Below are 26,651 nucleotides of genomic sequence, written 5' to 3' on the forward strand. Positions count from 1 at the left end.
CCTGGTAGTGGATCAGTATTTTTCCCTGGTGTAAGAAGGGACTTTGAGAGCCCATCCCACTTGAAGGGATGCACTCTTGGCCTGGACACATGGGGGAGGGTCTAGGCTGGCCCAGGATGATGTGGTGGACTTTGGGGAGGCCCTGTGGAGGGCCCTACCCTGCCTGGGGAGTGGAGGGTGGATGGGGTTGGGGGGTAGGCTGGGGGTGAGAGGGGACGGGGAGGGGAGGGAATGGGAGAAGGGATTGACATGTGAAACAAGCTTCTTCCTAATTTGAACTAATAATTAAAAAAAATTCACATCCATTACCATGGTGACTTTCCATTTATTTAGGTGCCTGATTTATGTAGACAGTGCTTTATTGCATTAAGAATGCATATTTCTGCATTTCCTTGTTAAAATTTATTATACACATTGGATTTTCCTAATGTTATTATTTTATTCAACATAATATTTTTATTGATTCTTTGGGAATTTCCTATCATGTACCCTGACCACAGCCAGTTCTACAGTCCTTCCATTGCCAACCCCTGACCCTTGTCACCTCCCCACCCCCCAAAAAATAAGTCTAATTTGTGATATGTATGTATATGTATGTATATGACGATGCTCAAATTCTCAGTGGCCTGTACTCAATGGTTTGGTTGCAGTGGAAGCAAGGACCCAGGGAAGGCCCTCAGAGGTAGCACAGACCATAGATATCACCATGGCCTCATGTTGCAGAGCAGACCACATACATCTACATGGCCTATGGTGGTAACATGGGCCACAGACATTAACACAGACCCAGGCTGCAGTATGACATCAAACCCAGACATGGCCCACGGCCAAGCATGGACCCAGACTCTGATGCTATTAACAAAAAACTTCCTTTTACTTTCATTTTCTGATTATTCCTTGTTAGAATAATTTTAGCTGCTTCTGAAATATGATCTTACACCCTGAAAACTTGCTGGATTCATTTATTAACTATAGAGGGTTAGAGAAAAGAGGGTTCCTTGAGGGGTTGATCTTCGAAGGCACATGCTATTTGCAAGAGTGATGGTTTTGCATCTTCCTTTTAAATTGAAGCACTTTAAAACATGATTTCATTTCTTTTTCAGTTTGCCACATTGCCTGAGTTAGACCCTCCAGGACAATGCCTAATGGAAGTGGACATTGCACATCTTGACTGGTCCCCACTCCATCTTTTTAAATTTTATTGTATTTTATTTTGGTGTGTGTATGCATGTGAGAGGGTGTGGTGTGGTGTGGAGATGCATATGCATGTATGGGTGCATGAGCCTACACTGGAGGTCTCTATGTTCTTTCCCTGGGAACAAGTTTTGTACTGAAGCTGAAACTTGCTGATTTGTTGAGGCTGGGTGTCCAGAGCACTCTTGGACCCTTTTTATCTCCACCCCCAAATGCCGAGGTTATTAGGCACAGGTAGCAATGCCATTCCCAGCCTTTAGCTTTATTTGGGTTCTGGATGCTGGAGTTTCAAACTAGGTCCCCAGGCTTGCAAAACAAGGATCCTTACCCAAGGAGCGTATCCTCAGTCCTTAATTTACTTCTTAAAGCATCGTGCGTAATGAGTTACTTTTCATAGGATTTCTATTTGTTTTGCACTGAAGAAAACCAAGAAGCCTCTATTGATTAATTAATTGAAAACCACCTGTTTGCAAGTTGTTTATCTTCTTACTCCACATAAACATATACCTTTCTATTACAATTAGGTTGAAGGAAGTTACACATGGGTTTCATTTGAGATTCTCCCCAGGGAAGTACCAAAATCCACCTTCTTATCTCGAGAAAGGTGTTACAATCACATCGATACCAGCCAGGTGGCAGGGCCCTGGGAATGCCTTCTTTTATATCAACTACACTTTAGGAAGCTAGAGCATATGCCAAAGAGTTGAAATTTTTGTAGGATGATCCTAAAAGAATAATGGATGGAGCTGAGAGAGAAACTGAGGTGGCAATGAAGACCTTGGAAAGAAAGTGTCTGCAGGCAAAGCTATTAAAAGCAAGCAGGACCAGCCTCAGAGAGAGGACATGGGAATGACAACCAGCATGGTCACCAGGCAGTGCTTCTCAAATCCTTTGGAGCCCATACTACCCCACTGTGAGCTCAAGATGACAGACAGGTTTGGGATATTTGTTCTGCTAGGTGTTGGTTTTGCTTTGGTCTACTAATTCCTTTTTTTCTATCCCCTCTTTTTATGATAGGAGTGTGTACTGTGTCTGATTTTGTATGCTAGAAATATGTACTCCATTTCATTTGCAGGGCTCACAATTAAGAGTTTACTTGGAGTCTCACAAGGAACTTTGAACTTGGAATTTTTGTGCAATGCTTGAAGTGAGAAGAATGTAAGGATTCTTGGAGATGGACTGAGTACATTTTGTATGATGACAGCAATATGAGTTGGGGGGGGTGTATTGGGATGGCTAATTTTGACTGTCAATTTGACGGGGTTAATAAACCTAAGGGTCACCTTGAGTATGTCCAAGGAATAACTGTGTGGGGAAGTCCTACTTTGATTGTATATGGCATCAACTCCTAGACTGAATTCCTAGACTGAATGAACACAGGGGAAATGAGAAAGCCAGCTGGGCATTGGCAATCCCCTAAGATGTGTGAAGGCAGACTCGGATTCCTGCCACACCATTCATGAGCAGCTCCTGTCACCATGCCTCCCTGTTCGGATGGACTTTACCCTCAAGTCAAGAGCCAAGGTAAATTCTTCTACTGCAAAATTGCTTTAGCCACATTCACATAGTTTATCACAGTGCCAAGATGAGAGAGACATTAGTGCAGGGGTGAAATGTTACAGTGAGATTGTAAACTGTTCTGCAGAAAGGTGCATGTGAGGAGGGGGGTGTCCCTGAGAGGTAAATGGATCATGAGGGCACTAGCCCCCTCAGTGGGCTAATCTGTTGGTGAGCACATATTAAGGTTTTGACTTGGAAAAATGGTGTTAGGGCCACACCTTTGAAAGCTATGCCTTTTTCCTCCCCCCCGTCTCTGTTTCCTGGAAACTGAGAGGTGAGCTGCTTTCCTCTACCACACCCTAGAGTTATGTTGCTTCCTTACAACATGTCCAGGAGCAATGATGATGGCTGCCCCTGCACTGAAAACTCTGAGACCATGAACTTCACGGAAGCTCTCCTGCTTTTAGAGTTGTTTTCTCCGGTATCTTGTCATCATGACAGAAGAGCTAACTAACATAACAACATCTGAAGAAGATGAATGTCTTTGTGGGCAAAGAATCTTTTCAACTTGCTCTATGGTCTTCACTTTAAAGATAGTTCTTTAGGTATTTTTATTGCCATCATCCTCTTCTATCCTCCCAGCATGCCTTAGCTTGGCTAATGGACATAGATTGCAGGGATGCCATTTCCCCTTTTAAGTCTTTCTGCAGACAGTAGCTAGAAGCAGTCCTTTTGAAACATGAATGGCATCAGTTGCCTTCCCTCTCCCCCTCCCCTCCCCCTCCCCAGCTTATTTCAGCAGTTGAATGAGATCTGAGTTCCTGGCCTGATTTCACAAGACTCTCCTGACTTCAACCTCTCTTTGTATAACTCCTCCCTCACTGGGCATTCAAACTACAAGTGTTTCTTTTGTACTTTTATTTTCCAGAACACACCTCCTGCTTGAGATCTTACTGAGAGAAATGGTCTTGTTATGTACTGTTACTTTCCAGCCCTCTCTCATCGGTCTCATCCCAGATTCATAGCACTCCAGTGGGGACTCCCCTGAGGTCTAGCCAAGTATTTTCTAGTCAGCATCCTCAGAGCTAATCAGGACTTAAATGTCTTTGTGCATCTTTAAATGTCAATCTCTTACTGTAAAAATTCTTCCCTGGTCCCTCTATAACCTTGCACTAGTAAACACAAATTATAGGAGAAGATTAGTTCTATAGCCAGGTGATCCTAAATCTCTGGAGCCTAGCAGAGTTCAACCTACTTAGCATTTAGAAAGGAGAAGAGGGGGTATATAGCAAACATTCAATACATATGCTTTTATATAATGAGTATATAAAACAAGTATGCCCATAAAAGCTGAATGCTGCCAACTCTGACTTCCTTAAAATAAATGTGTTCATTTCTGGTGTTTAATATTTCTAAAAGTCAGATCACTTCATACAGGTCTGCAGATTAACCAAGGAGCAAGGTGGTGGTGACAGTGGCAGTAACTCAAAGTATCACTGATTTTGAGTTGATTTAAACAATGGTATGGGTGTGTCTTACCTAAAGATGAACTAGAACTTTGTCTATAAAACAAAAAACAAAAAACAAAAAACAAAAAACAAAAAAACCCTGCCATTTTGCGGTTGCTCAGAAAAATGGGAATCAATCTACCTCAAGATCCAGCCATTCCTCTCTTGGGTATATACCCAAATACTGCATGTCCATACAACAAGGACATATGTTCAACCATGTTCATAGCAGCATTGTTTGTAATAGCCAGAACCTGGAAGCAACCTAGATGCTCCTCAACTGAAGAATGGAAAGAGAAAATGTGGCACATTTATACAATGGAGTACTACTCAGCAGAAAAATGCAATGGAATCTTGAAATTCGCAGGTAAATGGATGGAACTAGAAGAAACCATCCTGAGTGAGGTAACTCAATCACAAAAAGACAAACATGGTATGTACTCACTCATATATGATTTTTAGACATAGAGCAAAGGTTTACCAGCCTATAATCCTCTTCCCCAAAGAAACTAGAAATCATGAATGACTCTAAGGGATAAATGGACCCCAGGAATGGGAAGTGGCATAAACTCCCGAGCTAATTGAGAGCATGAGGGTAGGGGAGTGGGTGCTGCCACAGTAAGAGTACAAGAAGAAGAGGAGAGGAGAAGAAATGGAGGAGCAGATATATTGAGTTGGGGGAAGAATAGAGGAGAGAGAGCAGGATGAGAGATACCATATCAGAGGGAGCCACTATAGGTCCGAGAAGAGATCTGGAACTAGAAAGATCTCCAGAGTCCTATAAGGATGACACGATCTGACAGTCCGGACAGTGGAGGAGAGGATGGCCTAGCAGCCCCTCCCCTAGAATGAGAGTGATGACTACTCTCTATGCTATCCTAGAGTCCTCATCCAGTGGCTGATGGAAGCAGAGACAGACATACACAGAAATACACTAGGCTGAATTCTGGAACCTAGTTGAAGAGAGGGAGGAATGAAGAACGAAGGGGTCTGTACCAGGTTGGAGAAACCCACATAAACAGTTGGCCTGAAAAAGGGAAAGCATATCGACCCCAGACGCTCTTTGGGAGGCCAGTACGGGACTAATCCAGCCCCCTGATCATGGATGCCATCGGGGAGGCCCCTGCACTCCTGGGAGCCTCCGGAGGTGGACTGGCTTTTTGCCCTGGTATATGTGGGGGACTTCGAGAGCCCATCCCACTTGAAGGGATGCACTCTGTCTCTGAACACACGGGGAGGGACCCAGGCCCAGTACAGGAAGATTTGGTGGACTTGGTGGAGCCCCGGTTGGGGGCCCTACCCTGCCTGGGGAGTGGTGGGTGGATGGGGTGGGGGGTAGGTTGGAGGTGGGGGAGAAGGAATGGGGAGGGAGAGGGAGAGGGAGAAGGAGAGGGAGAGGGGAATTACATGTGAAACAAGCCTGTTCCCTAACTTGAATTAATAATAATAAAAAGAGAGAGAGAGAAAAAAAACCCTGCCATTTTGTTTACTCTCACATTCGATCCAAATTTAATTTGTCATTTCTGGTATTAATGAAAAACCTTTCTAAAACCAAGATATCAATGGCTAAGGCTAAGTTCTATCCATCTGCTTACACAATCAATCAAACACAAATTTCCACTTTCTCCACTCCTCTTTGGAAACTATGTCTTGTTTGCTTTTGTAAATAAAAGGTAACAGAGGGGGAAAACTAAAGCCAGAAAGGCATAGACTCCATCATGACCACCAACCCCAGCCTTGCCCACCATATACACTGCAGCTGAATTTAGCCTTCTGTTCACTCATGGCTCAGACATTCCAAGGCTCCAAAATTCAATCTTCTTTCCAAATAATGTCTAACAAAGCTCACCCAGATGGCCTCATTGATTTCTGTTATTTTTGTCACTTGTGTATATTTATATTTACACTGGAAACTCTGAAAGTCAGTTTATTCCCATTGATATTTTATTAGCTATCTCAGCAGAAATTCAAAAAGTGATTCCCCCCCGCCCGCCGCCCCACTCCATGTATATGGTGAAAGCTCTAGTAAAAAAAGAATATAAAGTCTGCATTCACTTCTCTGGGGCTTGAGCTTTCTTGGTGAAGAGGAACAACCTTGCTGGCTAACAGGAAGCCAGTGACCAATAAGCCCCGGTTAATTAAGGAAAGACAGGGTTTGGGGGTGTGGAGGGAGTCAAGGGTGTCAAGCATCTACAAATGGTTTAGTTGAGTTAAGAGTGGAGAGAGGTTTGTGTGCATTATATCATGGTTTGATTCCATGGTGGCAGTGTGCTACTGACAAATGAGAATGAAAGTCGTTACTGAAGAATGAATCTACGATAATTCCCAGACCTTGGGCAAACCTCCTGGGCTCTGTGAAACTTCTCATCTGCTGCTCCTCATCCGTCTGCTTACCAGAGCTGTTGCAGAACGAGGGGTCCACGGGTCTTCCATTTTTATCAGAGCATGCTATTGCTCTAAAGCGCACGCCTTTTCCGCACTCCTTGCCAGCTCCTTGCACCCACAATCCTCCTCGCTGAGGATCCCTTTTGCTTTCCGGTAGAATGCAAGCTGACCAGTTTCCGTAAGGATGGGACATGAATGCATCACAAGGACAGGGCTCCATTTCCACCAGCGGGTACAGGGCAGCATCCTGGCATTTCTCTCTCTTCCTGCTTTTCCCTGGTGCAACAAGACAACAGTGGTGTTAATTTTGTTATCTGATGTTCTGTTGAAAACCACTCGCAATTTTGTACGCACAACAACCACTTGAACATTAAAACTTAAGTTTCGATCTTTTTTTTAACTTTTTTTTGCCATGGAAATAAATTCCACATTAAATTCAAATTAATGTGAAAATAAAAAATGATTTTGTTTTAAATATAGCACAAAGCATTGCACTTGCTATGCCAGTTCAATAATTATAAATTTCTTGCTAATTTATTTTATAGATTTTTCTCCCACCCCAATACTAACCCAGCAAACCTGACTTAGACAAGATGGGAGTATACAGGTGTTGTCACTCTACTTAATTAATAGCAACACTTTGGTTAGCCTTGTCTTCTTTAAACTAATGATTTCCAGGGAAACCTATGAAAGCATAAGTAATAAGTCCCTTCCTTTTCCTGCCAATAATTAAAAATTAATTTCTTCAAAGAGCAAAATTATATTCTCCACATAACAAACTCAAAATGGAGGCGGTGGTTCCTTCAGATGGTATAGACAAAGTGAAACTTAACATTGTTTCCTGAAATCAGACAACTTATAACTGTTAAAATTAGCAATACATTGAAATAAATAATCAGAACACATTTCACGGTTTGAGAAAAATCAGAGACTTCCTTGAGAAATTCTTTGCACTTGAGAATCCTGGTGTGACTTCACCTTACCTCCTAACTTTGGCTGGACTTTTAGCTGTGTTCCCACCTTTGAGTAATGACAATGGAGAAACATTTCCAGACTTGTGACTACTTGATAATTGTGTTTCCTGATTCCAGCTTGGCCTGAGACTTGATGCAACTACTCTGGCAACATGTTTCCTTTATAGTGCAGAAACTTTCCTGAATGTAATACAATCATTTCTCCGCTTCCCTCATTAGTGAGTCATTAGCTAGAGTCATAGCTGGTTGTACAAGCCATAGGCAGCTTTACTGGTCTATTTGTGGGCTTTATAGCTATCTTATAAATAATTGATTTAAGCTGATGTGCGGGCAGTTTTCTCACTGTCACATGGTTTCACTCATACACAATTCTAAAAATGTTGCCTGGTGGATGATTGACTTATGAGCATGTTACTTATGCTTACAAATAATTTGGAAGGATTCCTTTGGAATCTGAATTGCTCTTGCCTGGTGTGAACCACCCCTTGGCCTAGGATTGCTCTCCCATGATGTGAACCATCTATTGGCCTTTCAGGGTGCTGCAATTAGGGACACTTAGCTCAGGCTGAAAAGCAAAGATCTCACCACTGCCGGGAGAGCTTTCTGACCATGACATTCATCACCGTACAGTCTCACTTCTTTCTATCAGCCCTGGCTAGAGCTGTACTCCTCACATGAAATGCTACTGAACTCCATCTCCATCTCGGCATATTCTTTGTTTTCAGCCTACTTAGTCTTGGATTCCAAGCCTACCCTGGGCCTTGGCATCACTTTTACCAAAATGATAAAACAAACATGCATCAGGAAGCAATCCATTATTTATCTTCCAAATTTGATTGTCAATGAGCACCCACAGTGTTGGTTGTAACCTTATCTTTGAGGTTTTCTTCCTGAATTCCCTCATCATATGCTCTTTTGTCCTTTACCCCTTTACCTTCCAGCCACAGATCATCATCACTGCTTTACTTGTCTAGTGAACTTTCTCTCTGGGTATTCCACGTAGCTGATGAGCTTCCAAGCAGGACCCTCCTAGCTTCTCATCTCTAGGTTCATTTAATAGAACTTAAATTACTATTTATAATTCTTAAACTCCACATTATTAATTACAACCAAAATTTATCCCTCCAGTCTCTGGGCCACAGGCTAGAAACCTGTACCTAAAATAGCTTTTGAAATTGCTGTGGTAAAACCAGTCTCACCCTTTGCACTACAGTCTCCCCTGTGTTTGCCAACAATGCCAGGGGAAGATTACATTATTACACCTGAATTATTTGGGGACAATCCCTACATAGGACTAATGACAACATTTAGAATAATGATCCAGCAGCCCTTAAGCCATCTTTTTTTCTTTCTAACAGGCACCCCTCTGTTTGCTCACACTTCTAAGACTCCAGCTTAATTCTCTCCCTACAATGGAGGAAAACAGAAGGAAAAAGGGATGACAAGAAGGAAGACCAGGAAAAAAATGTCCATGTATAAAGCAATCAGAAGTTACCAGCAAAACAAACATCCTGCACAAACAGATGCTATCTATGATTGTGATTCCCCTCTTAACTACCTGGCTGCCCTCTTTGAAGAAGGACTGAAGTGAGTTAACACAGAAAGGTCTCTCCCAATAAGAAACACATTAGTACCAGTGCATCATTTGATTACATTCTAATCAAAATCAGCACTGACCTTTAGACTAAGACCAAACTAGACTAAACAAATCAATCCCCAGCACAAAGGCAAGGAACTTTCCCCTAATGTCAAAGTATGAGTGATATAGTAACGTGTATATTCCCATACCTGGATAATGAATTGAATATATCCATCATTGAATAAATCATTGCTTTACTTACCACTTAGTCTATAATCTGTAAAGATTAGCTTAGAAATGAACAAGGAAGACCTAGATGGTAAATTAAAAACACTTAGTAAAAGCTGCAACAAAAAAGGTGATATTCTAGATGGTCAATGTTCACTGGAGTGCCTTGTGTTGGGGCCTACAGGGTATGTATCTGTGTCATATGGTCTAAGTCATAAGGTTTCTATTGCTATTCATATTAGAGAATAGTCATTAAAATTGCTGCCAAGTATCACAGGACAAAGTCAAAACACAATAATTAATATCACAGTAATAAGACTTGAAAGAGGGGAAAATAAACCAGTTTGTTAATGTGTCTTTGGCTTTATGTTCATCAATATTGTTCTAAACGGTTCTTTGTTTTTTCATGACTAATGCATTTTATAAGACTGATTAATTGGGTTGTCACCTAGACAGACAGAGTGCAAAAATCAATTAGCTAGCTAAAATAGTAGCAGCTAATAAAACATTACAATAAATCCTGGGCATCACTTTAGTATAAGTAATCGCTAACTTTGAATCATAGGATAACTTAAAACAGTCTTCAATATGTACTTCTATAAAAACGCATCTTAAAATTCAAATTCATTCAACTATTAACAGTATATCACATAAACAGTGCTGGCCATAAAACAGTCAGTCTTACTTTATAGGTGCTAAGTATCACCAGCAAACCCCCAAGACAAGGGATCACTCTGGCTACTAACTACAACCTTTCTTACCATAGGAATTCTCTTTCTCCTTGGAAATGTGAAGTGTTTCTAGGGTAATGACTTCTGACACACTGTGTGTGTACAGGACAGCAAAGTAGCCAGGGAGTAGTCTGTAAGTTCAGATTTGGTCTGTCATGTTTACTCTATTTATTGGATTGCTTTTCTATCAGATGTTTTTATCTGAACCATTATATGTAAGCAGTGTTACATATAATTACATGCAGACCATTGTTTTGTATAATGCAGTAAGTACTGCATCCTTCACTTGCAACTTCTTTTGTGATTATGTATTTTACCTTCACTTGGCATGTAGATTTTGAGGTCCAGCATGTATGCAGAAATTCAGCAAAAGCCCTAGTTTATCAAGTGAACCAGTCTTAGAGAGTTGAATTATTAATGTGATCAGATAAACAGTGCCCTTGAACAGTGGCTTTTGAAACCAAGAGCCTTTAAGCTGCCTCCGTAAACCAATGATCCTCTGTGCTCAGTCCTTCAATGTTGGTGCCAATTGTATTATCTCAATAATTATTCTGGCATTTTTCTTTTGGCTCTACATTCCTGAGTTTTGTTTCCTACAAACACAAATATACATACACTTAAGAGAAATCACATGGCCTTATCTACACAAACAGGAAATTTTGCAGCAGTTATTTTTATATTGTCAGCAAAAAAATGCACTAGTGAGCCAACTAAACTAGGATCTGCTTCCATTTCTATTAACCTTTGCAGAGATACACAGTATCTTATTACATTCTGACAGAATGTAGTAAGACACAAAAGAATCCGCATATGTAATTTGACTTTTACCTTATACCATTAAAGTCTGAAAGGGTCAAATTGCTTATCAGGTATTGGCAAAAGACAATAATGTCAGTTATTTCACCTTCTTTCTGAAAAAAAGAAAAAGCAGCAACTGTTTTTAAGCTTGCCAAACTTTTGCTAAGATAATACACCAGGAACTTTTCATGGGATATGCAAAGTAATTTGTTGCATAAAATTTACCTTATGAGTATAAAGATTATAAAACTATATAGAAAACTTTATTGACTTCACTGGTCCTATTTTCCATTCATCTCACAAATATTTGCCTCGTATTTTTTCTGTTAGATATCAGACATTGCTGCAAGTCTTAAGGATATGGACTGGAGTGGGAAGGAAGGAGATACAGGATCACATTTATTTCTGTTGGAACTTAAGTTCTACATAAGGTATTTGGAGCAGTGTGTCTTGGCTGAAGCTGTAATGGCAGGCACACCCTACCTGTAAGCTGCCGCCTCCTGATCTGGGTTGCTTCACAGTTCTTGGAGCAGGGTGTAAACTTAGACCAAGGGGTGAAAGTGCAGTCTTCTCGACAGGGAATGGTACATTCTTGCACCAGGGGAGGCATACCATTCATCTGCTTGAGGCATTCTGTCATTTCTGCAGACTGGTTATCATCAGAGATGCACGAGACAGCTAGGAAAGAACACACGTTCTTTTGTTGTCACTTGGATCAAATCAGTGAGGTGTTTTTTTCTTTGACAAAGTAGTAGAAGTCCCTAGTGTTTGAAAATACATAATTGCATATGGTGTTCAGCATAGCTAACCTTACTGCTCCCTGGAAATTAAATTTTTATTGTTGCCATTGGAGGTAGTTGAGGATTTAATTGGTTTTATTATTAATCCAAACCTTGAATTGACAGGAACCAAAATAACTTCCAGTAATTTATTATACTTCGTTCTTAGGAGCATTTGATCCCTAGAGATGAGACAAAAGTAGGAAAGCGCATTGATAAAACAGACTGAGGCACAGGCAGAAAAGAACAACCCCATTGTTAGAAAGTCAGGTGGACATTTGCAAAGCTGGGTTTCTTATGGTTGGATAGTGAGATGACCATTATGGTATGGAAGTAGTTCTATTTACATCAGTCAGTAGTTAAAGAGGAATTTCTGCTAACTCTAAATAAGCTTTTTCTCTTTATTAATATTTACTCATCAGTTAAGTTTTTAAACCATTTCCCCAGAATACTCATAATCTAACAATATGATTCCCACTACAAACATCCTATCAGTTGTAAGTAAATTATCAAAATTTCTTCTACAACCTTTTTCTTTAGGAATGTGTCTAGCTATATCATTACTAGCAACTATGAGGTAAAATAATTCTGAAATTTCCTTTGAATTTTATTTGATGCTTTAGACTTATGTCTAAAATACTTGATTAAAAATATTTGACAGTTTGATTCACTTGATTAATTATGGACTCTGAAAGATGTATATGACAGTTGGCTACTCTCTTTAGATGAACATTTGTCAATCTCAGCACTACTGGAAATTTAGACTAGAAAATATATTTGTAAAGTGCTTGAGTGAGGGCTATGCATGGTAAGCTGTATAGTGCCCTCCATGGCCTCTCTCCTCATTACCTGCTATAACACACACAACTCCAGACTGTTACAACCTAAAATGTCTCCAAACAGACTGCTTTTGAACAAGTGGTTTCCATGGTTCCATGCTAGTAGGTATCCTACTGTCAGCATCTCTAGCAACATATCTGGGGACAATTTTTTTCTCTAAGTCCTCTATAGTGGGAAATTACCAATACGTAGCCAAGTGGAAATATAAGGGTATTTAATAGGGAAAAGCCTTACTTACAGAGCAACCTAGCCAGCCGGCGTGGAAGGGAGAACCAAAGTGAAACCGAAAGAGAAAATGCAGTATCGCTCTATGTCACCCTGACCACGCCCTCACTAGCGTGGTTAGGCACACCTGTAGCCAGCCCCTAAGTAAGTGTGGCTACACTTCCCCTATAATTCCCCTTTTAGTCTAAAAGAGGATTAAAACTTAACAGTGTAAAGTATCCAAAATTAACAATCATAAAGGTAAAATATAAGAAGATATAACAATCTGCTTATGTCACATCCTAACTATCTATTTTAACTCGGTGGCTACAGCTTCCCCTACAATCCTCCATATGATTTTAACCCATCCTTCACCACTACCCACATTTGGCTATTGGACATGGTATCCATTTGGTTAGTTGTAGGGGAACCTGTAGCCATCCCAGTTAGTTGATTTGATTTTTGAAACCTTTATATGGTGATGATTTCATTTCCTTTACACACCTAAAAGTATTGCTTAGAGCAGTGGTTCTCAACCTTCCTAATGCTGCAACCTGTTAATACAATTCCTCATGTTGAGGTGACCCCAAGCCATAAAAAAATTTTCATGCTTCATAATTGTTATTTTGCTCTATTATGAATCATAATATAAAATCTGCTATGCAGGATATCTCATATAAACCCCTGTGTCAGGTTGAGCACTGCTAGCCTAGAGGACAATGTTGTGACGTAGGAACATCCACATGGTTTTTTAAATAAGGACTGAATTTATCTACATTCCCATCTGTAGTGTAAAATTCCTTTCCCTCTGACCCCAACTTCCAGCCTTGTAAAATTCTGTTGTCTTTTGATTTTGTATATTATATTTCTTATCAATCTTCATAAATACATATATTGCTATGCCTCCCTCCCTTTCTTCCCCCTTTCTTCCTTTCTCCTGTCTCTTCTTATCACCCTTGTTAGTGTTCTCATTCGCTTAGATAATTACTCTTCTATTTTATGCCATACATGTTTATGTACATGATATTATATATTGTGTGGTATATAGGACCCATCAATCATAGAAAAAACATAGTATTTGTCTTTTTTAATTTGATTTAATTTGGTTAAAATAATAAACTGAAGTTGGATCAGTTTTTCCTGTATATTGAATAATTTGATTCTTTATGACAAAATAAAATTCCTTTGTACATCTATACCACACCTTCCTTTCATTTAAATTTTTGTTTTTAAAGAATTTCATATGAGTATCATATTTAAATCATTTTCATCTCTCCCTCCCATTATTTTCCAACTCATTGCACATCTCTCCCTATCCCTCTCATGACATTTTCCTCTTTAATATTGTTACATAACACACAGACAGACAGACACACATACACACTCTCTACTGAGTCCATTTAGTGTTTCTCCTGTGTACATGTGTTTTGGGTAACCACTTGGAAATCTTACTTCTGGAAAAAATGATTTTCCCTCTCTCAGTAGCAGTTAATTGTCGGTAGCTCTTGGTTCAGGAGTGGAAACTTTTGAACCCCCCCTTTAAATGGTCATGTTAACTGGTCAACTGGTATCATTTGGCTTTCTTTAGGAAGTCATATTGCTGACATTTCAAGAGTGGAGCTTTCTTATCATGAGTTGAAGAGAGTATCTAGCAGTGGGTGTCCTGGTCCTCTGGCTTTTAAAATCTTTCTGTTCTTATTTTATTTTTTGTTAGCCATAATTTATAGGGGGTGCATTGTAGATATATGTGTTGGTGGACACTTAGGCTATTTCTATAATTTAGCTATTGTGAATAGTGTTGCCATGAAGGAACCTCTGAAAACTAAAAATCAAATACTATATGAGTTTTACATGAGTTTTCAGAGGCTCCTTCATACTGATTTCCATAGGGGAATAGCTAGTTTATATCATTATTACCAGTGTCTGAGTATTTACTTTTTCCCCATATTCTTTTTTTTTCAGAACTAATGTAGGAAGTTTATTGAGGAAAGAGAAGCAAGTAAGGGAAAGGAAGAGAGAGAGAGGGGATAGAGAAGAGACAGAGACAGAGACAGAGACAGAGACAGAAGAGAAAGTGAGACAGTGAGAAATAACAGAAAGAGCCTTTCCCCATATTCTTGCCAATGTTTGTTCATATTTTTCTTTTTAAAACTTTTATTTAAAAAACATTTCATACTACATAGTTTGATCATATCTTCTCTCCAGTTTCTCTTAGATTCCCCACTACCTCCCTACCCACTCCTTGTTTCTTCTCTCCCCTACCTCACCCCTCAAAGAAAAACAGGAAAAAAATCAAAAGATAAAAATCAAAACAACAAACAAAAGAAGGCAATAAATTAATATCAATAATGCAAAAATACCCCACCCAAATTAATCAAAAAGTCCAAAAAAATAAAAAAAAAACACAACAAAAACAAGAGCATGGTGTCACTTTTGTGTTGACCATCTACTCCTAAGCATGGGACCAGTCCTAGAATGTGGTTTATATAGCCATGGACATGCCACTGAAGAAAACTGATATTCTTATTGCATTTGTATCAATTGCAAATAGCTTCTTGTTAAGGGTGGAATTTTGTGTCTAATTCCCATTCTTAGTGCTGGGATTTTGTTGGGTTTAAACCTTGTACATGCTGTCACAATCTCTTTGTATACATATGTATATCACTACTGTTGGCTTTTACAATATTTCTGACTCCTTTTCTGCATTTCTGAGCCTTCATGGTAGAGAATATATATATATATATATATATATATATATATATATATATATATATATAATTTAGGCCTGATTTCTCCAAAGTCTTTCATTCTCTGAACATTGTGTAGTTGTGGATCTCTTTGCTAATTGCCATCTACTGCAAGAAAACACTTCTTTGACGTGGTCTTGGCAATGCTGACTGCTCTATGGGTATAACAATATGTCATCAGGAGCCATTTTAATTGGTTCTTTTAGCAGGCTAATGGTATTGAGTTTTCCCCTTAGGTCTATGATGTGTTTAGTCTTAGGTTCCTGGGCACTTTTAAAGTATCATATATGGGGCCCATCTCATACAATGGACCTCAAATCCAATCAGAAAATGTTTGGTTACTCCAATAATATGTGTACCACTATTGCACTAATATATCTTGGATGCTGGTCACTGTTTTAGCTCATGGGGTTTATAGCTGTGTAATACTGATGCCTACTTTTCTCTTCCAGTGATATGCAGAGTACCTTCTATAACCACGGGCATTTATCAGTAGGGTGAAGCTTCTAGTTGGCAACAGCTCAATTTCTTCATGCTGAATGACCCAAGTAAGCTCTGTTGTCAATATGACCTTACAACCAGTTTACAGAGATAACCAAAAGCCTTGAAAATAGCTCATGATGTTTGGGTGGGGGTTTCTATGAGACCCTTTTGGCCAATGACTTAGCAAGATGTAACCCATTCCTTACATTGGAGGTTTTACTTGGTAGCATAAGATGTCTTGACTCGGCATTGTCTCCCCTTATATGGTGAATTCCTTTAAGTTTCTTTCACATATATATTAATAATATCTAAAATATGTATTAGGGAGATTCAATGGTTATAGATCTCCAAATAGTTTTTCAAAATGCCTTTAGTGCTAGCTGTATCTCTCCAAATTCTCTCCTTTATCCTGCTTACCCATCTCTCTTCCCACTCAATACTCCTATCCTTGTTTGCCTTGTATCTTTTTGTAGCACTATGTTCTATTTCCCTTCCTTGGAAAATATCCTCTTCTTTGGTCTTCCCTGGTCTCTTACAAGTTCAAAAAGCAAGTCTCAACAGTTAGGAAAAAATTAAACAACACCCTGTACTCTATTTGATCACCATGGATGTAAAAAATTGAATATCTACAAAAGTTAAAATGGCAGAAAATGTACAAACTTGTGGAAGCTGAACAACTCAATACTGAATGAAAATTGAGGCAAGACAGGTATCATAAAGGAAATGTAAATTGTTTTGGAATTGAGTAAGAGTGAAAACACAACATTTCAAATCTAAGGGACATAGTAGAGGAGGTAGTTATGAGCTTACATAAAAATCTGAAGAAATTCCATATTTTAACTAAATGACATACATGGTATCTCTAGCAAACAAATAAGAAGTAATACCTCAAAAGAGGAGATGGTAAGGAACAATCAAATCTGGGCCTTAAATCAACAAAATAGAAACAAACAAAAAAAACCATAAAAACAATTATGAAACAAATTGTTGCTTCTTTGAGAAAATAAACAAAAGTTGCAAAGCTTTCAAGTAATCCAAGTTAAACCAAAGACATGGAATAAATTAAAAATGAAAAAGGAAACAGTGTAACAGACACCAGAGAAATTCAGAGTATCTTAAGGACATATTTTGAAATCTATATTCTACCAAATTGGAAAAACTAAAACAAAAATTATTGGTATATATGATGTACCAAAGTTAAATCAAGAGGAAATAAATGATTTAAACAGACCTATAACCCCAAGTGAAATAGAAGTAGTAAATAAAAATATTCCAACCAGAAACTCTTAGGGCCATATGGATTCAGTGCAAGATTCTTCCAGACCTTCAAAGAAAGAACACTAATATACCTAAAATTATTCTGCAAAAACAGAAGGAACATCACCTAATTCTTTTTTCTTAGGCCACAATTACCCTTTCACCTAAACTACATAAAGATACAGCAAAGAAAGAGAATTACAGACCAGATTTCCTTATAAACACAGATGAAAATTTCTCAATAAAACACTTGCCAGCCTAATTCAAGAACACATCAAAAGGATTATCCACCATGATCAAGTTGACTTCATCCCAGAGATTCAGAGATGGGAAACTCAAAGCATTTCCACTAAAATCAGGAACAAGACAAGGATGTCCATCTCTCCATAACTATTCAGTATAGTTCTTGAAGGCTTAGCTAGAGAAAGAAAACTGAGGGAGAGGGAGATAGAGTTCAAACAGGAAAGGAAGAAGTCAAAATATCCTTATTTGTAGATGATATGATTTTTATACATGAAAGACCTTAAAGACCCCACCAGCAAAGTACTATACCAAATAAACACCGTCAGAAAAGTGACAGGATACAAAAACCACATAAAATATCAGTGGCCTTCCTATATACAAATGACAAACAATTAAAAAATAAGGCAACAGCCTTTCATAATAGACTAAAAAATGTTGATATAACTCTAACCAATCAATCCAAAGAAATGAAAACCTTAAGGAGGTGAAAAAGAAATTGCAGAATACAACTGAAAGAAAAGCCTCCCATGCCTGTGGATCAGTAAGACTAATATTGTGAAAATGGCCAACAAAAATCAACCTACAGATTCAATGCAGTTTCCACCAAAATTTCTACATAATTATTCACAGAAATTGAAAAATTAATCTTCAACACACACACAACACACACACACACACACACACACACACAAATGGGATAGATTTTTTAGAAATCCTGAATAATTAAAAAACTCCTAGAAGTGTCATCATGCCAGATTTTAAGTTATATTATAGAGCTATAGTCACAAAACAGCAGGGTATTGTCATAAACCAGACACATTGGCAAGTGGAATAGGATTAAAATGTAATTCTTCATAGCCACGGTCTCCTTATTTTTGACAGAGAAGCCAAAATTACACACTGGAGAAAAGACAGCATCTTCAACAAATGGGGCTGGTCAAACTAGACAGATAAATGTTCTGATTTCTTATGATAGCTGTACTGACTGGGATGAGACATAATCTCATTTCTTTGATGGGTAGTGATGTTGTAATTTTTTCATATGTCTATTGACTGTTGTACTCTATCTTTTAAGAACTATCACTTTATTTCTTTTGCCTATTTATTCAACTTCGAGTGTTTTTGTCTGCATGTTTGTATGTGGGTGTCATGTGACTGCCTCTCACAGAGTTCACAAGAGAGCATCAGATCATCTGCAAACGGAGTTATGCATGGTTTTGAACCACTATGTGTGTTCTGGGAACTGAACCTGGGTCTTCAGCCATGGCAACAAATGCACTTAAGCACCGATTCATTGCCCCAACCCCTTTAGTGTGATTCCTAGTATTTAGTTTTAAAATTCATTGTATAATCTAGGTATTAATTGTCTTTCAGATATCCAGAAAATAGCTTTCTCCCATCCTGTAGGCTTTTGCTTCAATCTTTCCTTTTCTGGGCAGGGGCTTTTCAACTTCATCAGACTCAAGTGGTCAGGAATGGGCATTACTTCACAAGTAAATAGAGTCACTCTCAAGAAGCTTGTGCCTAATCCTGTATCCTGAAATGATTTCTTGACTTTTTCTTTTAACAGCTACAGAAGTTTAGATCTTCGGTTAAGGCCTTTGATCCAGTGGGAGTTGGTTTGTGCACAGGTGTGAGACAGAGATCTAATTTCTTTCTTCCATGTGTGAATACCTGGTCTTTCTCACACAATCTGTTGAAGATGGTATCTTCCTTCAGGGCTTTAAATTTTTCACTATAAAGGCCTTTAATCTCCCTAAGTTAAGTTCATTTTTAGGTATTTTATTGGATTTTCCTGAGGCCATGGTGACTGAAGTTGTTTTCCTGTTCTTGTCCTAGGTGTGTTTGTCATCGGCATATAGGTGGGCAACTGGTTTTTACTGTTTTCTTTGTAACTTGTCAATTTCCTCCAAATGTTTATCAGCCTTAGTATTTTCAGGCAGAGTCTTCAGGGTCTCTTCTATATAGGATCACATCATTAAAAATATTTTAACTTTTTCCTTTCCTATTCACATCCCTTGTGTTTCCCTTTTAGCTAATAATTTAAGAACTAACTATATAAAAAGGTAGAGGAGTAGACACCCTTCTGTTCTGATTTTGGTGGAAACGCTTTCAGTTTCTCCCCATTTACCATGGAGTTGGCTTTAGATTTCTCAAATACAGCCTTTACCGTGTTGTAATATGTTCTTTTTATTTTTCATCTCTTCAGGGCACTTGTTGTGAATGGGTGCTGCATTTTTTTCAGAAGTCTTTTTCTTCCATATGTTGTGATGATTGGGCGATTTCTGTCCTTAAGTGTACTTATATGCTGGAAAACAGTTATTGATTTGCATGTGTCGAAACTGTCTTGCACTCTTGGGAAGAAATTAACTTGGTCATAATGAATGGTACTTTGATGTGTTCTTGAATTCAGTTTGCCAGTATTTCATTTAGACCTTTTGTATCTGTCGTCATCATGGTAAATGTTCTATAATTTTCTTTTTTGTTATGTTCTCTGATCTTGGAATTGGGGCAATGCTGGCTTCATGAAAATAGCTGGATTGCTTTCTTTGTTTCTAATTATGGATTAGTTTGAGGTGCACAGGTGTTAGTCCTTCTTTGAAAATCTGGTGGGAACACAATGAGTCCATCTGGGCTTCTACTTTTTTTTTTTTTGCAGGGAAACATTTCTTTTCCTCATTATTGCTTCAATCTTCTTGCTTCTGAGAGGGTTGTTTGTTAAGCTGTTTATACCGCCTTGGTTTATTTTGTTATTTGATTTATGTCTAGAATTTTACCCATTACTCTTTAATTTTATGGTTTATTGTAATGTATTTTAAAATGCATTTTGCCATGCTGTAAAAAAATCATAGTTGGGGAATTTTTATTACAAATCATTAATAGATGCCAGGCAACAAAATACAATGATCCCTAAATACAGGATCAAAGCAAATAAGAACACTATAAACATCTGTAATGCTGGGTGAGTATAAATGCAAGCCCCTTTCAGTTTCCTATTCTTATTGTATTCTAAATTTCTTTCTTTATTCAGGGCACAAGAGAGAGAAAGTTTACGAGAATACTGCAAATCCTTTTCAGGGCTGGTGTAAGCCAAATCTATTTAATGCTTTAAAGCCAAGAAACTAGCCCATATGACAATGGAATTAAACAATACTTTCCATTTGTACATCTGCTCTATAGCAGGTGGAGCTATTCATTCATTTCAATTATTTTTTATCCACATCCTGGTTAAAAAAATCTATTGCACATCAAGCCAACATCACCTGCATCTTCTTTGTTGGGAATATTACAGTCATTAATGACAAATATAGCAAAATACATTATCTAATGTAGAACACAAACAAATGTTATTTGAATTTCACATTTAGATAACCAATTTGAGTCAATTTAGAGAACTGTGTCCTGCCAAGTTAATTTTTTTTCAAGATAATAAACTGAATTACAGGACAAGAAATTTAAATAGTAATAATAGCACCAGCACCCAAAATATAATCCCTGATGTATACCAATGAGAATTTTGTCAATGACTAGAAAATGCTTTATTCCTTTTGTAACCTTTCTTATGAATAAGTTTAGAATTGGCAAGCTATGACTAATAAAAACTTAGTGATACTTTGATATTTTATAAACCAACTAAATTGTTAGGTTGGATTTTTGAAGTATATACTAAGCTATTACAAAATAGTAAAGTTAGGAATAAAGAAGAAAGAAAAACAAGAGCCTATACATGGCATGGCAGAAGAGGTCATAGATACCAGAAAAGAACTAATGTTAAACTGATAAAGTATCTGACTTCCTTTGAAATTGTGTCTTTACACTCACAGGTAAGTGTAGCTTTCACCCCTAATCCCCACAGCTTTCCTTTTACAACAGAATGAATCTATTGCAGAGAACCTTAAGTGGCCAAAATGCAGAGAATAAGACATAGACTGCCCATTGCTAGAGGGGATGTCTATAACATAACTCCTACACCCAAGGCTGGAAAGATTCTAGGAGACAGAGGACCAGGAAGACTGCTGCAAAATAGTGCCTCTGGACTTGATATGGGTGCTACATTCCCAACCTCCTGAGAAAATTGTTACCTGCACAACACTACACCAGTCAACGTTCTAGCAACATGGGCAAAGGCACACAAAGTCCCACCTCTAGTAATGGAGCTACTGAGGGAGGGAGAGTCAGTTTTCTTCAAGGACAAGACCCCTGATAAGCTTATGCCCAAGAAGTCAGCTCCACACCCAAGTAGATATGCAATGACAAAAACTAACTGAACTCATCAGGATGTGTGTGTGTGTGTGTGTGTGTGTGTGTGTGTGAGAGAGAGAGAGAGAGAGAGAGAGAGAGAGAGAGACAGAGACAGAGAGACAGAGACAGACAGAGACAGAGACAGAGACAGAGAGCCTGTGCACACACACACACACACACACACACACACACACACACACACACACACAGAATACACATACACATATATGGGTATATGATGTGTATATACATATGTAATTATCAAAGAAGAGGGGATAAATTTAAAAGGGTGATATTAAGGGACACAGGGGGAAGTTCGGGAAGGGGAGGAGTAGGTGGGTAAAATGAAAATACATCATATTCATATATGTAATACTAAAAAAATTAAGAAGGTAAGAAATATAATGTATAGTATCTGGTTAAATTCTCAGTGTTGTCAAATGGCAAATTACAGGTATCAGCTACAAACACAGAGGACTTATGTCTGTTATTTCACTGTTCTTACTTTAGTATTATGACCTATAAAATATGTATAAGACTTTCCATGAAAAAAGAGTGTGAAAATTCTAAATGAATTACATATACTACAGGCTCAATACATTGTATCAATGATTAGTATACTTTAAATGTCTTCTTAAAATATAAGCAAGCAAATGTGTATGAAACAACCCCCCCCCACACACACACACTATTCCCCATACCTTATTTGTCACCTGGCCATCCTCACTACCTGAAGGATAAAGCAGTTGAACACATTGTTTCAATTGCCATGATTACATGTTATAGTTATAGACAGTCATTATTAATCAACCAATAGACTAGATATGGCATAACCTCATGCCATCAGATCTATGGATGTCACTCTTATATAAGGCACCCTAATCCAATATAGATAACCAAGGTCTGCAGAGGTCACACAATGTGTGCAGTGAAAGCATCCCCTGATGTCCATAGTTTTGTTAAGAAAATCCAATGTGAGGAGTAGCAACTGGAAAAACCACAGACCATGCATTCATTAGGTTTGACTAGGAATTATGTTTTCAATTTTTTCTCAATTTTTTAATGTCAAGTGTGAAAAGATCATTGTAAATGAAAACATAAACAAGTGCCAATTTTCTTTATGGGAATGTTCTAATATAAATAATTTTATTGATAAGAGTTTATTGAATGTCCATTGAATTACCCTGTAGGATAGGAAGTGTTGAAAAATACTGAGTAAGCAGGTTACAGCCCTTGAGAATAATCACAGGAAACAAAGTTATGGGAAATGCAGAGAGGACATTAGAATGAGTGGAGGGACACAGAAGCTAGAGGCACTAGCTAATTCCACAACCTTTCCATTGTACAACCCACAATCAAAAGATATTCTTAAACTATATTGATTGCATATAAGCTATGATATGGCTCTGTGACTACATAAGGTATGTAGTATTTAGTCTTCTTAAATCAGACAGTTTGTTATGAAGAGCAAATCAGAAGCAAGAGTCTACTTATGAAACTACAGACTTGGGTGTCAAACAGAACTAAGGGTGATCATGCACTGTTTGCAATGGCCCCACCCAGTTTATATATTGCGCTTCAGACTCAACTTATTCAAGAAAAGGGGATGGTAATTGTAAATGGTTTAAACATCTACTGATAAATTGACTGTGATGAATTCCTTAACAAAAGCCAAGTACATATTACATTAATTAGATGAGCTCAGGATTAGAATACTATATTATCAACCAAATAAATATTTCAACAGAATTAAGAGGCAGGGAAGAATTCACTCTCTCCACTTCTTGGCTCAAGAAGGGCTTACCTACTTGAACCCTTCGTGTGACTGGAGTCTTTGAATACAACATAGAGCTCAATAACCTCATCTAAAGGCAGTAGGGATTCTGGAGGATAATGACCGTTAAGTGTTAAGCTGTGTGTTCTATTTAGTGTCTACAGGAATGGGGCTTGTTTGCTATAGTAAAAGATCACAATCCAAAGGTAGAAACTCAAATCCAATGCTTGATGGGTATTCTTCCTGGGAATGCTAAGATTCAAGATATTCAAGAACACTGAAGAAGGGAGTGAAGTGAAGACCTACAAAGTGGAGACTGTACATAAAAATGTCAGTCATCTTACATATATGAGGTAGTCATGTCCACTATAAAAGCTACTTCTCTGCTAAGGTTAAATTAAGGAGGATTTAAATTTTATTAAGACTTTAAGTCATAATTTAAAGGTTCTCCAATCATGATAACAATTTGGTTTTTATTACTGAAGGAAAGAGAAGTGAACTTAATATACCAAGAATAGTAATGTCTGAGACCAGAAGAAAACTTGTTAAAAGTCACTGTCTCCCTGTGCAGGGTGGTTGAGACACTACACCTTGCTTATAAATCTTGATCACACTCCAATTTCTGCTCTACAGGATTGTTGAACTTAATCCATTCAGTTGCTCATACAGTGAGCTGAACACACACACACACACACACACACACACACACACACACAGGGCAGAGGTGTGTGTCAGAATGCGAACAAAGGCATCATGTATGCACAGAAGTATCCCGATATGTATATATACACATATGCATAATGACAGATACACCTGATCTGTTACACCAGGTCATGGAAATGACCACTACATGGAAGAGTCCTTTCCATAATAGTGATAACCCAGGGTTGCAGGCATAAGTATGTTGAGTGATAAAATATAATATATTGAGATTATAGGATAAACAAGAAAAATAAGTCATGGCTGAGGGTTTATCACTGAGAGAGACACTTGGACTTCAGCTTAGTTGAATTCTAAGACCTGGATTTTTCAGATCATGACAAATTACTTGAAGGCCACAATTGAGGGGAAATTTTTCTCTTTTGGTGCTTTCAAACTTCCCAAGCACTTACTGTACTAGTAGGAAATGATTTCCACTGGGGTAAGGAAATGGGTTCTCTTCCAACCTTTCCTGCCATGCATTTCCAACTGGACTGAATCTCTAAGGGGAGGAGTAATTCCATCCTTCATTACATTTCACTTATTATACTTGTAAGATTGCTAGCTTCAATGGAGATGGTCACACTCCTAGGTAAAAGTATTGCAAACAGGTTCAGAAGGATCTCATTATTAGTCATTGCTTTAAATTCAGCTACCTTAAGCCCTGGACAGATAGCTCTGAGTGTTGCAGGAATAATGGGGTGTCTTTGATAGAAATAAAGAGTAAATAAAATAAATAATTAAAATGAAATAAACAAAAAGTCTGTATCTGACTGACTGTGGAAGGGGGGCATGAAAGTTCTCCTTAAACCTTGATGTCTGCCTCTGTCTTTTCTAGTGTCCACCCAAGTATATAATGCATAGGGAAATTAGAAAGGAAACTGGTGCTATTAATTACTAGAAGAGGTCATAGAACATAAAACTTGTGTGAATTCAAGAACAGAAACAAGAAAGAAGTGATGTGAATTCTCTGAGTTTTTGGGAGTCTTTAAAATGAAGGATGAACTGATAAGTGAAATCAGCAGATTTTTTTTTTTGGCTATTATTAAGTGGCTGGTCTTTCTGCCCCTTTCACCTCTAAACTTTGATATCTAGGCATGCTGTGATACGTTTCTCCTCTCTTCAATTATGCTGTGATGAGGACAAGGGTTAGTGGCCTTTTGACAAGAAATGATAATGTTATGCCAGGAGACAAAATAAGGATGGAGCATGATCCTTAAGAGCTGTCCAAGACTCATCACCCTCACCAAGGACATCCAAATTACTTTTGTAAAGTTGCTTCTGATCAGGGTTCAACCCTAATCACTGAAAGATAAGGCTAGGATGAATTTCTTAAAAGAGGTCATGGTGTCCAGGACTGAGTCTATGAGCATTGCTGCACTGCAAAAGAGGATGACCTAGGATGAGGTTTGGAACTCACTGCACACACATCCAGGAGCTGAGCCAGTGGGTAGCAATAGTTTAGCAAGCAAACTTTCATGATGAATTTTCTGTATATGTGGTCCAATTGCACAGATGTAAGAAACATGAAAATAAAAATCCACAACATCCAGGTAATCCAAAAGCACAGCCGCAGAGCCTCGGGCATTGAGTAGTCAGAAGAGTCCAGAAAGGAACTATGTATGAATAGTAAATAAGATGTGTTCAGAGGGCTAGATCACATGGTTCCTGCATGGAGAAAAATGTGTCAGATGAGCTGGCTTTCCATTCTTGCTGATGCTTTCAGTAGACCCTCATCAACAATGTCGGCATTACACTTGAAATACTATGTATGGAGTTGCAATGCTAAATTGTCCTTACCTTGAGGAAATAATTTGTGACACAAAGATTTTAAACTCAAAGAGCTAAAGGCTAAAATTAAATTTTAAAAATATATAAGAAATCAGTTCTATTCTCCCACCTTAACAAATAGTTTACCATAATGACTGGGCAGCTAAAGTCCCTGATCCTTTAGTAAAAGGGAAGTTACAGTGATTCTCTTAATCCTAGTTTTGTCCAGGGTGTGTTAATTGATTATTACTGATGTAATACATAGCCCATCAAGTGAGTGGGTGAAGAGAAATTCATTTTGTTAGAGTTATCACAATTAAAGCTCTGAAATCCACCTTGAAATCCAAAATGGCAGCAGGGTGGGTCCATCTAGCAAACTCTGCTAGAGTTCATGAAGTTGTCTTGCTCATGTTGCAGAGCTCACAGTCCCTTCTTCTGACTTCAATTCCAAAAAGGTCTTTACTTCTCTTTCCATCTGCCTCTGGCACCCCATTAAAATGTCATTGTAGCTAGTCTTTTTCTATCCCTCCAGCTCCAAAATAATAGCAGGAGACTTCTTATTAATTATGAAAGCTCGGCCTATAGCTTAGGCTTGTTTCTAACTAGTTCCTATGACTTAAATTATGCCATTTATATTAATGTACATTCTGCCATGTGATTTGTTGCTGTTACTTCTCCTCCTATATATCCTGCTTACTTTGTGTCTCCTGGAATTG

At 38.2% G+C, this 26,651-nt stretch overlaps 1 protein-coding gene across 1 annotated transcript in view; it reads right to left on the reverse strand.

Moving 5' to 3' along the window:
• Positions 1-26,651, reverse strand: part of Thsd7b (thrombospondin type 1 domain containing 7B) — a 706,540-nt gene that overhangs the window by 237,410 nt on the left and 442,479 nt on the right. The window contains exons 12-13 of the mRNA XM_027417733.2: positions 11,381-11,575; positions 6,597-6,863 (exon numbers count right to left, since the gene is read on the reverse strand). Coding sequence (XP_027273534.2) covers positions 6,597-6,863; positions 11,381-11,575 — 462 coding nt within the window. The remainder of the gene's footprint in view (positions 1-6,596; positions 6,864-11,380; positions 11,576-26,651) is intronic.

The sequence above is a fragment of the Cricetulus griseus genome, chromosome 5 (genome assembly GCF_003668045.3).
Source record: "Cricetulus griseus strain 17A/GY chromosome 5, alternate assembly CriGri-PICRH-1.0, whole genome shotgun sequence".
Classification (NCBI taxonomy): Eukaryota; Metazoa; Chordata; class Mammalia; order Rodentia; family Cricetidae; genus Cricetulus; species Cricetulus griseus.